We start from the raw sequence: 14,912 nt of genomic DNA, 5'->3' as shown, positions 1-14,912 counted from the left end.
TTTTTGCTTCATTACCTAGCAATCAATCTTCTATCTACTTGGCCAATATTTTCCACTTGATATTCACTGATGTATGCTTATTTGCAGATTATGCACCTATATAACTGACTTCTGCTCACAATGGAAAATTACTTTTGACCTTTTGTCTAGTGTATTTGTGTCATTTTATTCTTAAAGTAAGTATAAAGTGTTTAAAGTACTCAATGCTCAGCGGTATTATAATCATACCTAGGATCTTTATTAAAGAAAATCATCTCTTTGAAACATAAAATCCTAGATCCAGAAGTACTAAGGCCACTTAGTACAGCCCTCTCACTGATAATGACTAAGGCCCAGGAAGGGTGCTTTGCCTAGTATCAGAGGCAGGCTCCTTGGACTCTAGTCACTTTCTTCCCATTGTATTGAAGTAAAAGCTCAATCAGACAAATATCATTACAATCAGTGAAAATCATTAAATAATCACTAAATAATCAACTGAAAGTGATAGTTTTTCTGATGTTACTTTGTTTCCTTAATATTAGTGCTGACAAAAAAAGAACTGTCTTTGTCAGTATCATTTCCAAACTGTATTAAACCAAAAGAGAAAGGAATACAACACCCTGGTGTAGAGAAATCCTTGCACTGAAAAAGTACCTCCCACATAAGCACTGCTTTACAATTACAAACCTTAACAACCATAATATGACCTCAAAATTGGAAGGGAAATTCCTTGAAAAATTATGGAGTATATGTGTTATTCCCTTAGTACAAAGTAATCTCCATAAACAGACTATTGCTTTTTATTGTTTTCTCTTTATATCCTCAGCATCTAGAAAATACTTTTAATTTATTTAAGAACTTAGTAAGTTTAATTAATATTTGCTGAATTTGTACAGATAATCAAGCAATGAAAAACACTGAACTTTAAAAATACAAATACTTAATTTTTTTCTCATTTTAAAAATATTTAGTTATTAACAGCTCATATGCACCAGATTCATGAGAGTATATCTTGTTCTTTATAAGTTTAATTCAAAGATGTATCAATTATATTCCAATGTCCCCCAAATAAAAATTTAAATAATATTAACTTACTGGATATTCAACCAAATCAACAGGATGTCTAAATGGCTCAGAATCTTCACACTGGAAAATTAAGTCCACTAGTTCTTTACATTGCTTCTGCCAGTTATTTTGATCGTACTTAGTTTTATTACTGTTCCTTTTCTTCCAGCGATGGCCCTAAAACATATTTACAACATCAGTTTCCTAAAATTACAATTACTTTTAAGAAAGCACTAAAGAAAACATTACCCTAAACAATAAATACTGTGAACGACCTCACTGTTGCTATAATTCAGTTACGTATTACTACCATTGTTACAACAAAAAATTAACTTTCAAAAACGCCTCAGTGTAACTGATGGTCTAATGGTACAGGCAACACTCCAGATAGACCATAAAAGGTGTACTTCTTACTAGATATTTATCCAATAACAAAATTCTAAAAATGCATTTGAAATTCCATGTTCCATGTTGTTTTACAACATAAACTAATGACCAAGAGAATGCTTTGTAAAAGATAGAAAACAGAAGCCTATATCTTTAAAATCAGTAGAAGGTTACAGATACGTAACATAATTAGAAAATACACTTCACTGAAATGTTTTAAAAACATTCTAAATTAAAAGTCTTTCAAACTTACGTAATGGAAAAATATTAATTGCTCATGGTTAGGTCAAACCATGATAGTAATAACAAGTGTTTCCTAAATTAAATTACTTGTTCAGCGCTCTACCAATTGATCTGAAAGAAAAAAGGATCAAAAATCCCAAGAGAAATAATGTAAAAAAGGGAGAAGGAAGGAGTATCAAATCTCATATTATACTAAGAATCAACAGATTAAGTGTACAACATACAGAACTCAAACAGAGAAGACAAGTGTTGAGTAAAGCTAAGGAGCCTAGTTATTGGGATAAGGACAAAAACTTCTGGGAAAACTGAAAAACAAAAAACAGCATGGTAGAAATTAAGAATTTAGACCATTGCACCATATACCAAGATAAGCTCCAAATGGATGCATAATCTTTATTATAAAAGGTCATGTCATAAATTACAAGAGCAGGGAAGAAAATTAGCTTTCAGATCTTGCAGAGGGAAGAATTCAGAAACAGAAGATAGAGGATCACAGAAAATAAGGGTAATTTTGATCATGTAAAATTTTAAAATTTCTTCAAACAAATCCAATACAGCTATGATTAAAAGGGGAAACAAGTAAACTAGAAAAACTTTTGCAGCATGTCTAATAAAGATCTAATTTCCATAATACATAAGAAATTGATTAGAATGTGTAAGAACATAAACCATCCGCCAATGACAAATGGTCAAAGGACATAAGCAAGCAGTCCTCAACAGAAGAAATTCAAGCTATTAATAGTCTTCTAAAAAAAGTTCTAAATCACTAATAATTAGAAAAATGCAAATTAAAGCAACTCTGAGGTTCTACTTCACACAATTTGATAAAAGTCACAAAAAAGGAAAATGACAAATGATGGAAGGGCTGTGTGAAAAAGACTACTGGGGGAATTATGAACTTGTCTAACCATTCTAGATGTTTAACCCCAACGTAACTAAATTGTGCCTCCAGTGATATCACTACCAGGCCTATCCCAGAAAAAAAATCAAAAGAGGAGGAAAAGGATTCATAGATACAAAAATATTTATGGTAGTTCTTTTTGTAGTGACAAAGAACTAGAAACGAAGGAACTGGGAAATGGCTAAATAAATTATCTATGAAATATAACAATAAATTATGAAAGGAATGGTTTCAAGGAAGCCTATGCACACTTGTTTGAACTGATGTAGAATTTAGTTTAGCAGAACTAGGAGAACAGTTTATAAAATAAGCAACAATAATGTAAAAACAAACAATACTGAAGGACTAAAAACTAACTTGGTGACCAACCATGACTCACAAAGACTGATGATGAATGAAAATGCTACCCCTCACCATTTGACAGAGATGTAACAAACTCAAGATATAGAATGAGACACACATTTTTAGACATAATATCTGTTTTGCTCAAGTATAAATAATTGTTACAAGGGTTTTGTTTTTCTTTCTTTTCCCCAATGAACTTGGGAAAATGGAGTGGAAGAAGACAAATGCTTACTCAAAAAAATGAATTACAATGAATTAAAGTCTTCAAAAATTAAAATACATAACCTTCTGTTCTCTGTAAATGGCATATTTCTCCCAGACACACAGACTCAAAATCATACTTCCTTTTCTTTAATTCTCCAAATCTAGTCAGTCACCAATTAAGTAGTTGCATTCACATGAAATGGCTCAAATGTGTTCCTTATCATATCCCAGAAAAACTACTCTGATTTAACTTTCATCATCTCACCTCTGAGTCACAAACATTGATTTCAGTTGATGACCCGAGATCTCTTATCATGCCATACAAAAAAACAAAAAATGACACAAAACAAACAAAAAAACCCAACTAAAACTTCAAAGGAATAACACATCTTTTCTTACATACCACTTTTAGCACTTTCAGCTCAAAGTCCCCTTGTTCCTATAATATGAAATCCAAACTCTTCTCCTTATTTTTCAATATTAGCAGAATCTGGCTCCAGTCCATGCACGGTCCAGATACAGGAACAACTGTAACCTCATTTCCTAATCACTTGTGCCAATCAAGTGTGTCTTCTGTCCCACATCAATATATAATGCTTATTCCTAAAGCATGTTTCAGGTTTTCCCATTCACCTGAAATGTTTTTCCCATCCGTTGTGAATACTACCCCTCCTCTACAATGTGTATCTAAAGCCCATCTCTTCAAGTTCTTGATGAACCTCATCTCCAGTTCAATCAACATTTAATCATGACTAGCTTGTAAGCTTCTTAAGGAAGATTAACTTACATGCATGCATCCTTCTAAATAACATTGAAGGAACTAAGAAAATATTTATTCAATTATTTCAAGAAAAAAAAAACCTTCGATTTAAACCCTAATTGGATAAACATGCCAAGAGCATGTTAAAAACATAAACAAAATATAGTAACTCACTCGTATTCGTCCAGAAGAAGTTTTGGGAAGATCATGCTCATCCTACAAAGGAACATGAATCAGATCACTTTCAAGTTGGTTTAACTTTTCAGAATCATCTATTCAACAGAATAACCAAATGTATTATTCCTTGACCTTTCTGTAGCTTCGAAAAAGAATTTTAATAAAAAAGGCAGCATGGTATGGTAAAAAGAACAAGGGATTAAGTCTGTAGACCAGGGTTCTAAATGCTAACTCAATCATGAATTTGATACATAATTAGATAATTTTTAACTTTTCAGTTGTTAATTTGCTCATCCGAAAAAAAATTGGAGTCAAAACTCTATGCAGTCTTTTCTGGATGAAAAAATCGATAACTATATCTACGTGATAATTATAAAGCATCTGACAAATTCTTTCATACTAGCCTGATGCCCAGGATGGGTTATGTAATAACAGAATTAGTTGGACTATGAAATCAGATGAATGACTGAATATAGGTTAATTAGACAGGAGACTGTGATGGAGTCAATTCGTAAGTATGAGCTGGGAGAGAAGGTAGTTCCTCTGAAAAAAAGGGGAATTTTTAGCAGGTCAAAAACTCAACATGAGCCAACAATACAACACAGCATTGAAAAATGCTAACATAATCGTGCACTGAATTAAGAAAGGTAGTTTCTAGAAAGGAGGTGGTAGTGTCACTGTCTTTTGTCCTGGTGTACATCTGATGTGCTGTTTTCTTCTAAGGGGTATATTATGTGGGATACTGACAAGATGGATAATGCCCGGAAGAGGAGCACTAGAAGGGTAAAGTATCATTGAAAACAAGTCAATAGTCACCATTTTAAGGAACTGGGGAATTTTAGCCTGGAAAAGAACAGATTTAGGGGAATGGGACAATTGTCATTAAGCATCTGAAGGGCTATCATGTGGAAGAGAATCTAGGTGGCACTTGGCCCCTCTCTTCCTCTTCCCACTACCCCCACCTCATCTCAGCAAAATTAGGAAAAGCAGGCAGAAATGCAACACTTAACAGTGGTACTTACAAGTAGGATGGGCTCCTTGAAAGGTAATGATTTTTTTTTATCTGAGGTCTCCAAATGAAGGCTTGAATGACCATTTCTGGGACACCGTAAAAGGGCTTCTTGTTCAGCTGTAGGTTATAGCCTTGCTAGACTCTGAGATCCCCTCAAATCAATTCCATGATCAATAATAGCATAATGGGGTCACATAACCCTAGCATATTTTTAACAGAAGGGTTTTGTTTTTGTTTAAAGCCAATTAAACTTATTTAGGTCATTACATATTTACCACAGGTACAAAGACACAGAAAATGCCCATTTCAAGCTTAGTATGTTTTAGACAGGTGCCATGTCTTAAGAAAGGGAAATGAGCTGACTGGCATTTAGGGTTTTTTTTTTTTTCAGGTTTACACAATAATCTTCAGAGGCAGATGCTATTATTAACTCCAATTTATGGATGAGGAACCTGAGACTAAGAGAGGCTAGGGCTTTGATTAGGATCACATGGCTAGTGTCTGAGTGAGGATTTGAACTCAATTCTTCCTGATTCCAAGTGTGACATCTGGTCCATGATGAAGAAACTAAGGCATAGACAGATTCAAGTGGACACACTGGTAGTGACAGGCAGAATTTGAATTTGAAGTCTCTGGCTTCACATCCAGGACCTCATTCTACTGTGCCACAGTGTCCTCTCTCCCATAAATAATAACAGGTCATTTATAAAGTGTATGCTGAGGAAAATGAATTATCAATTAGAGCAGCCCTTTCAGGTTGTGTCTACCTCAATTTGACAGAGGAGCAAAGTTAGAGAAAGTTAAATATGCTCAGTCTGTGTACTCTGAAAAAAAAATAATGCTTTACCACCTCTCCTGGCTTAAAAGAAAATGAAAAACTCCCCCCATGAAGGCCAACTGCTGACTGGCTTATAGTTTATAACCTCAAGAGAATTAGTTGCCTAAGCCACTAAGAAATTAAGTGACTTGCTCATCCACAGTCATCCTGATTTTTAATGTCACTACTACTACACTACTGCCTCAAAAACATACAGGGGAAAAAATTTCCAAATGATTTTCTTTAAAGACATTTTTTATATCTCAAGTTTTAGTGACATTATACAGATAAAGGATTAGATTACTAATGAAAACTTTTTATTACTTAATATTAGAATAGTTCATGAATAATTGTATATTCCACAGGTTTTCTCACAAGGTTATCCAGATTAATTTAGTACAATAAACCAGAAAACATATTCTTAGTTCCACCTATTTTAAATAGGAACAGTATAATTAGATAACTATAGTAAAAATCAAGAGAGCAAAGATGTTGTGCTATTAGGAAGGACAATTCTTTATCCTTAACCCACAGCCATTTAGCTAAGATTGTAAGTATTCTATTCAAAAACCAATAGAAGTAAAAAAAATTAAAATTTAAAAATGCAGGTTTATTTTTCTACCTGTGCATATCTTGAAATAGATTTTAAAACATATTGATATTTATTTATTTATTTGTTGCAAAATAGTGTTTTTCCATCAATGTATATATCACTGGGAAATAAATAATCTAATGGAAAGTGTAGAGAGAACACTTTAAATTAGTTTTAACTATTTAAAACTGAAGTAATTTTCTTATTTGGTTTCAGGTAAGGATAAAGAAACGTATTTGCTATAAACAAAAGTACGAATGAATTTTATACCAAATCATCAGCATCTGTGCAGTCTTGTTCATCATCTTCAGTGATATTATAAAATTCAGAAATATTTGTACAGTCTTGATTGCTGAAAAAAAAAAATTAGATTACTTCAATGAGAACATATATAATGGTTGTTGCTTCTGTGATTCTACCACAAAGATGATTCATAAAAATGTACTCATCAAAGCTTGATGAGAATCAAAAGGACCCACGAATAGAATGTGTGTTCTTATCTACCCTCCAAAAACCACAAAAGACAGCATAAGGAGAGATGACACCTGCTCTCCCTAAGGACTGTCAAGTTGTAAAACAAAGTCACTCTCTCCATTCCAGATAAAGTCAGGATCCACTGTGAAGAAAAGTGACAAGTACCTCCAAGTAGCTGCCTACAGAGACCAAGACATCTGTGGACTGTGTAATAGGAGAAAACAGGATTCCTATCATTTTTTTATCATTGGTTTTCTTAATAAGGGCAAATATTGTAGACCTAAAGCCAAGAGCTGGTGTTATTTGTAATGGATAAACATTTGAAGTCTTTAACATAAGATCAGAGTGTAAAGCAAGTATATCTATTGCTACTGTTATTATTTCAGAGTCAGAATCAGTAAGCATTTATTAAGCATCCACCATGTGCCAGGCACAATGGGGAATAAAAAGAAAAGTAAAAGAAGATCTCTGCTCTCAATGAGTTCACAACCTAATGGAGGAAGATAGTAAAGAAAAAGAACCTGAAAAGGCTGGGGCTGGAGGAGAGTAGTGTGCCACCAGGGCAGGGTGGAAAGTGATGACAAGGCATGGGAGCATAATGAACTCCTGCAGCTGGGATGGGGAAATAATTTGAAGAAGTGCTGAGTTTCAGAGTTGATTTCATATTGCAGAATGATGAATTTCTGGAGATCAAGAAATCCATGAGGTCATCCAGGTAGAAAACAATATGGTGAATTTCCCTGAGTGAGGATCAAGGATGAGCTCTCCCACATCCACTTCCCACCCACTTCCACCAGAGGAAAGGATCTCAGGGGCAAAGGATGGCTGGGGAGGTGTCAGTTTCAGTTATTTAAAGTTTGTTTTTTTTGGTTTAGACCTGTTAATTTTACTGGCGTAGGCAATGTCTGGTAAGCAAAAACCCTCTACTGATGCAAATGAGTAATTATTTTATGATTTAAAGGTTTAGTAAACTGCCTGAGTAGGCACTAAAAAATTAAGTGACTTGCTCAAGGTTACAAAGTTTGTGAACTTCTAGCATTTAATAGTATTTTAGAAATGCTAGCTATACAATTAAGAAAAGAAGAAATCAAGGGAATAAGTACATGCAAAAGGGGAGAAAATTTTTTTTTCTACTTTCAGATGTTATGATGATTTAGAGAAGCCCTGAAATTAAATGAAGCATTCATGAATTCACTAAAGCAGGAAAGAAAATAAAATTACAGCAACCATCACTCTTTATGTCATTACTAAAACCCAGAAGAAGAAAAAAAAATTCCATTCAAAATAACAACAAAATGTACTGGGAAGGCTGGTGGGGTGGGGATGATGGCTAGTCATGATGATACAAAACTCAATAAGACAAAAAATTTACAGAAAAGAGCAGAAGGCTGATGAGAAGAGAAATAGGAACTTACTATGTTAAATTTACTAGTTATCCCTTTCACATTGCAGGGGTTAGGAGCACAATGCCACTCATGATTTGGAAAATCTGTATAAAATTCTTTGCATCCCCCCCATCTACTTCATACCAGAGAAGTCTGAATTATTATGATATTAAAAGATTAAAATATGTTGATATCATACAATACTATATACATATACTTTGCGAATTCCTGAGTTTCTAAACTTTTTCTGTGCTTTTGCAGCTTCCACAAAACTCTAAAAAATTGCCATTTAATTTCTTAGGCTGATCTGTGATATATTAAAAGAGTGATGAGGAAGGTCATCATGTGGAAGGGATAACTGTATAAGCTTTAAAAAACTAGGTAACTAATGTTCACAGTGTAGTGTTAATGAATAGGAAGGTCTTCCCTGTCCATTAATAGGTTTATGTGACCTACTCTGAGCTCTGGCCCAGCTCACAGCTGTGATACAGCCTGAGTCGCAAGGAGCCTATTGTGGGAGCGGCTTGCCCAACAGAACTTTAACTGAAATAGTGTTAACATGGAATTTTGCCTAGGGGAGCTTGTTTGTGAAGAGGCTGAGAAGAAAGAATGCTTAAGATGTTGGAGCTCCAGAGATGAAAACCATGCTAAACGTTACCTCCAGGGTATCCGAATAGTGATGTTCTAAATAAATATTTTGGCTTTGGTTTTGGGAAAGAAAGTTTATTATATTTTGCGCATCCACCCTAGAAATACACATGCATATTCACAGCAGCTGCTATGGGTATCACATTGGCATTACACATAGTTTCATATACAAACCATTTCCCTGTTCTTTATGTACTGAAATGCTCATATGTCTTAGGATCATATTAAAAGAGAGCATTAAAAACTAAACTTTTTAAAAGTCACTGCAAAATGCATAAAACATCTGGGAATGAACTAGGCTCAGGACCTAGATAAATGCAACTATAAAAGGCTCCCTCAGAAAAACAAAAGAAGATTGAAATAACTGGAGAGAACTCGTGGCTCATGGTCTAACCCTATCAATTTAACAAAAATGACAGTAGTAAGTAAATTATTTTATAAATCATGTACAATACCAAACTGCCAAAGAGTCCTTTTAAAGAACTAGTGAAAACAACAATGAAATTCAACTAGAGAAGATCAGGAAATATCAATGGAAATTTTTTTAAAAAGTAGGAAAGAAGACACACTAGTATTACTAGATCTTAAACTATACTACAAAGTTATAATAATCAAAGTTATTGCACTGAGTAAGAGAATAAACAAGAAAAGTAAGACCCAAAAGCAAAACAAACATAGTAGCCTAGTTTTCAATAACCTGAGGACATCTGTTACTGAAGTAAGCATTCTTCACTTGACAGTAACTGCTGGAAAACTCTGTAAAACAGTTTGGCAGAAATCAGGTCTACGCCAAGTATCATCTGCTACAGGCAGCTAGCTAGGTGGCACAGCAGAGTGCCAGGCCTGGAGTCAGAAAGACTCATCTTACTGTGCCCAAATCTGGCGTCAGACACTTCCTTAGTAGCTCTGTGACCTGGGCCAAGTCACTTCACCCCGTCTGCCTCAATTCCTCATCCCTAAAATGAGTTGGAGGAGGAAATGACAAACCACTACAGTTATCTTTGCCAAGAAAACTCCAAATGAGGTCATGAGTCAGACATGACTGAAAATGACTGAACAGTATCTCCTGGCATGCCAGAGGAAGTTTCAAATAAAGTTATAACCTAAATATAGGTCACACCATAAAAAAAAGAAGAGAATGGAATAACTGGGAGAGAATCCTTAGAGATAAGTGATCATAAAACAAAAAACAGACAATTCTGATAACATAAAATTTAAAACAATACGAACAGACAAAATTAATAAAGTTGGAAGAAAAGAAGTTTACTGAAGGAAAAATCTTTACAACAAATATTTTTGATATCCAAATACATAAGGAATTCAGCAAAGTCAATAAACAAATGTCTATTAATAAATAATAATGATAAATACTAAGCATTTGCTATGTACTAGACTCTGTACTAGGGATGCAACTACAAAGAATGAAACAATTCCTTTTTCAAAGGAGCTGGACTTGATACAAGAAATCCTGAAGAACTATTCCCTTATAGAAAAGTGACCAAAGGATGTGAACAATTCATTTCAAAAGAAGAAATGCAACTCATGGAAAAAAGATGGAATGACAGAAGGGCTGTTAGGTCAAAAGAGCTATTGGACTAAAAGAACATGGTTGCTATCTGAAATGACAAGTCTCATCTGAATGGTGTAAAGATCTGTTGGATAGGCTGGACAGTACTTTGGGTATGTACATAGGTCAACTGGACCTGCAAAAGCTGCAGTTATATCTGTTATGAGAAAAAAAAAGCCATTCAATTTACAATATAAAGAAAAAAATGAAATTTAATAGGCATTTTCTACCACTGCAAAGAATACTGTTATTGTAATAATGATGTATGTCACTTAAAGTAACCAATGAAATAATTATGCTTCAAAGGCAAAAACATACAGACAGAAAGATAATAACATATAGTTGAAACCATCCTTACTACTACTTACTTGATGAATTTTAAAAGCTGGTCAGTGATCTTCTTAGCTGATCTTGCAATAACACTCCCAGGCTCATTAAAGGTTCTGGCATTATATTCTATATACCTTACTTCCCAGACTAGGGCAGAAATCCTCCTTTAAAACAAAGTAAATAAAAATAACACGGAAAAGCTGGTAGATTTAGGATTAGAAAACGAAAGGGTGATTAAGGGTGGGTACAACACGTTTATGCTTATGATGTTAATCCAAATTTACCTAAACATTATGAACTGCCTCTAGTACTATCAGCTTTGTGACAATCATGAATGATTATATTGGTTTGGGGTAAACATGGATGAAGAACTAAAATGTCTTGTCTCAGTATGGGGTATGGGAGAGGAGCTAATGGGAGACCATAATGTCTGGATGTTTCATTTCATAAACGTGGGGAAATATCAGTGTGGTAATTCCCTCTGCCAGTACAGATTGATAATGATAACTCTTCTGTAACTCCGTGTCTTAGAGCAGCGGTGTCAAACTCAAATAGAGATGGATCCTTGTAGACTGCATAGTCTCAGAAAATCATAAATTAACATTATTTGTGTTATATTATTTATTTTGCTAAACATTTTCTAATTACATTTTAATCTGGTTTCAGAGTATGGGCCACCTATGTGTCCTAAGTCTGGAGAAATGTCTGGAGAACTGAGAAGCTATGTGATTTTCCTGCCTAGATCTCCCTGTTGGCCCTATATTCTAAAGCATTTTAATGAATAATAACTTATAATCTGTATGAATGTTGCTCATATAGTAACCTTTCAGAAGTTAGGTCTCATAGAAAACAATGTCATCTGGTAATGAACATGGAAAGGGAGAAAGGATTTCTATAGCCATCTACTATGTGTCAGGCCCTATGCTTTGCAAATATTATTCATTTCATAATTTAAGCATAAAGTTGTATTTCTTAATATTCTAGAGCTGATCCGGGTACAAAGTCATGACTGGTCTTTAATAATACTTGACAATCTACCGAACTGAAATGTAATTATAAACTAAATGAAAGACTTTAAGAATAAAATCATTTAATTAGGTTAACATACTAATATTAGAAATAAATTTGAAATGCCATCTAGTTAACATGACATATAAGTAAAACAGTAAACCATGTAAAATCATTAGTTCTAGAGTATACATCCTGCCAAGAATATAATGCATCACATGTTATCTTCCACAAAGATGATCCAATACATCTTGGAAAATTTAATAAAATTGCTTTTATTTAGAAAATATTCTTTAGTAGTCTCACATCTACCCTTTTATTCTAAATTTCTTTTTCATCAATTACTACTTTCTAACCATTTTCAATTCTCTAAATCAGGGATCACTTCCTAAACTTAGAAGCTGGAAGCTTTTTTAAAAAAAATTTACTTTAAAAAGTTAGATTATATCACAGATAGTGAGTTAAAAACACTATACATGCACAGAACATTTTTTTTATTACTGGTTAAAATCTTCATAAAAAGACCTTTATCTTTCATATAGATGGACTCAATAATAAATACACTGAAGAAACATATCCACAGAGAATCTAGGAAATCATACTAGCAAGGGAAAAATCTTCACTGTTAATTCTTAAGATGGCCAACTCCTTAGACAAATATAAAGAAAAAGTAATGACTAAGGTTAGCAGATATATCTTTTTTAATACCAAAAGTATCCTAAAAGAATCTAAAGTAATAAGATTCTAATCATATAATTTTTTGTTTCTGTAAAATAAAGAACGTATTTACTCTCCTTGTTTACTAGAAATCTTGTAGGTATGAAAAAGGAAGCACACTTCAAAAGTAAATCCTTTATTAAGCTACTGACCTGTAAAATCGATTGACAAGTCTCATCCGAATGGTGTAAAGATCTGTTGGATAGGCTACTACTGTACAGTACTTTGGGTATGTACATAGGTCAACTGGACCTGCAAAAGCTGCAGCTATATCTGTTATGAGAAAAAAAAAAAGCCATTTAAATTAAAAGGCCATTTAAATAATTAAGTTTCAGTGAACTCAGACCTGAAGATAATGAAACTTCTTTCCTTCCTCTTGGCAGAACTATAAGAGACTTACCTACCTTTATGTAACTACAGATAGGCCCTAAGTTTCTGGACTTCATCAGTTCTCAAGGACTTCATCATCATCTCTATGCAGATGACTCCCAGATATACATATCCCTCCCCAGTGTCTTTCTTGAGCTCCACTTGTGAATCATCAACTGCCTATTGAACTATATGTTTCATAAGAGTTTTCCCTGAAATGCACAACTCTTCTGAACTTCTCTCTTTCTGCTGAAGGAACCAGCACCTTTCTAGTCATCCAAGTTCTCAAATGTGGAGTGATGTTTAACTTCTTAAGTCTTCTTCACTATACATAACCTAATCAAGCATCAAGTCATGGCAATTTTCTCATCCACCTCCCCTCCCCCCCATATTCTCACAGCTCCAGTAACCTCTATTATAATAGTCTTCTGGCCCATGTCAATGCTGACTCTCTCAAATCCATTCTCAACACACCTAATCAAGCACTGCTTGATTAACATAAGCCTGACTGTATCTCTCCTCTGCTCAAAAATAAAATAGCTTCCTGTTACTTAAATTAAATACAAACTCCATTTACAACCTGGCTCCAATTCCATTGTTCAGTCTTCTCAGTCACGTCCAACTCTTTGTGACCCCATTTGGAGTTTTCTTGGCAAAGATCTTGGAGTGATTTGTCAATTCCGTCTACAGCTTATTTTACAGATGAGTATACAGAGGCAAAGAGGGTTAAGTGATTTGCCCAGGATCACACAGTAAGTGCCTGAGGTCAGTTCTGAACTCAGGTCTTCCTGACTCCAGACCCAGTGCTCTGTTTATCTACTGCTCCTCCTAGCCGCCCTTCATACATTCAATTGTCCAATCAAATTGGCCTTCTTTTTGTTACTCAAATTCGCCTTCACTTAGGCTTCAGGGCACTCTCCCTCCTTTCTACTTCTCAGAATCCCTAATTTAAAGTTCTGCTTAAGCACCTCTCTGACATGAGAAATATTTCATCATTACCCAAGTTGCTAGTGTTTCTCTTCACAAATTAACTTGTATTTATTTAGTGTGTATTTATATGTGTATGTCTCCCCTGACAGAATGCAGACTTCATTACATTTGTGTCTTAAGTATGCAAACTTGCACTGGGCCTCATACAGAGTAGGTGCTCAGTAAATCAATGAGGAATTATTAAGCATCCATTATGTGACACATACAAAGAAAAACAAAACAAGTCACTGCTTTCAGAGTAATGTAGGAGACATGAAAATAATGATATAGAAACAAGATATCTGTGTGTACACACACACACTCACACACACGCAAGTTTGGTTTAGACTTGAAGCCTGGGAAACCAGGAAGTGAAAATGAGGAAGGGGAGAATTCCAGACATGGAGGAGAGCTCCTCAGAGAACAAAATGGAAGCAGGAATCACTGAACTTCAAGTAAGTAACTGGGGAGTGGCAGAAAGGAGACAGTGGGAAGACAGTTATGAAGGGTTTTAAAAGCCACACAGAAGACTCTGCATTTGATCTTGGAAGTCAAAGGGAGCCATTGACTGAGTAAGGGAGGGGTGGGGAAGGATGACATGATCAGATTTGTGCTTTAGGAACATTAGTCTGGCAGTTAAATGGAAAGTGGACTAGAGGAGGGAGAAACAAGTCTGGGAGACCAGCCACAGAAACACATTGCAATAAACTAGGCATGAGGAGATGAGGGCCTTCATCAGGGTGGTGGCAGTGTTGGAGAAGAAAGGAGAAGAAACAAGAGATGCTATGCAGGCAGAATGAAGAACTTGGCAATAGACTAGATTTTAGAGGGTGGGGGCAAGGTAGGAGAGAAAAAGTGAGTATTTGAGAATGACATCTAGGTTGTGAGCTGACTGATTTATTGAGAAATACAGCCAAGATAGCAGAATAGCAAGAAGCTCCCCTTCAAACTCCCCAAAACAAA

General features: G+C 34.7%; 1 protein-coding gene across 2 annotated transcripts in view; it reads right to left on the bottom strand.

Moving 5' to 3' along the window:
• The window catches only part of BRWD1 (bromodomain and WD repeat domain containing 1), a 156,858-nt gene that overhangs the window by 28,297 nt on the left and 113,649 nt on the right, over positions 1-14,912 (bottom strand). The window contains exons 31-35 of one of the 2 annotated variants that reach the window (XM_072614790.1): positions 12,764-12,884; positions 10,925-11,050; positions 6,753-6,834; positions 4,059-4,100; positions 1,075-1,221 (exon numbers count right to left, since the gene is read on the bottom strand). In XM_072614790.1, coding sequence (XP_072470891.1) covers positions 1,075-1,221; positions 4,059-4,100; positions 6,753-6,834; positions 10,925-11,050; positions 12,764-12,884 — 518 coding nt within the window. The remainder of the gene's footprint in view (positions 1-1,074; positions 1,222-4,058; positions 4,101-6,752; positions 6,835-10,924; positions 11,051-12,763; positions 12,885-14,912) is intronic. The other variant, XM_072614791.1, reaches the window with a different exon arrangement.

This window comes from Notamacropus eugenii, chromosome 5 (genome assembly GCF_028372415.1).
Source record: "Notamacropus eugenii isolate mMacEug1 chromosome 5, mMacEug1.pri_v2, whole genome shotgun sequence".
Lineage (NCBI taxonomy): Eukaryota > Metazoa > Chordata > Mammalia > Diprotodontia > Macropodidae > Notamacropus > Notamacropus eugenii.
The sequence above is the reverse complement of the archived record's forward strand: the minus strand, read 5'-3'. Positions and strand labels throughout refer to the sequence as shown.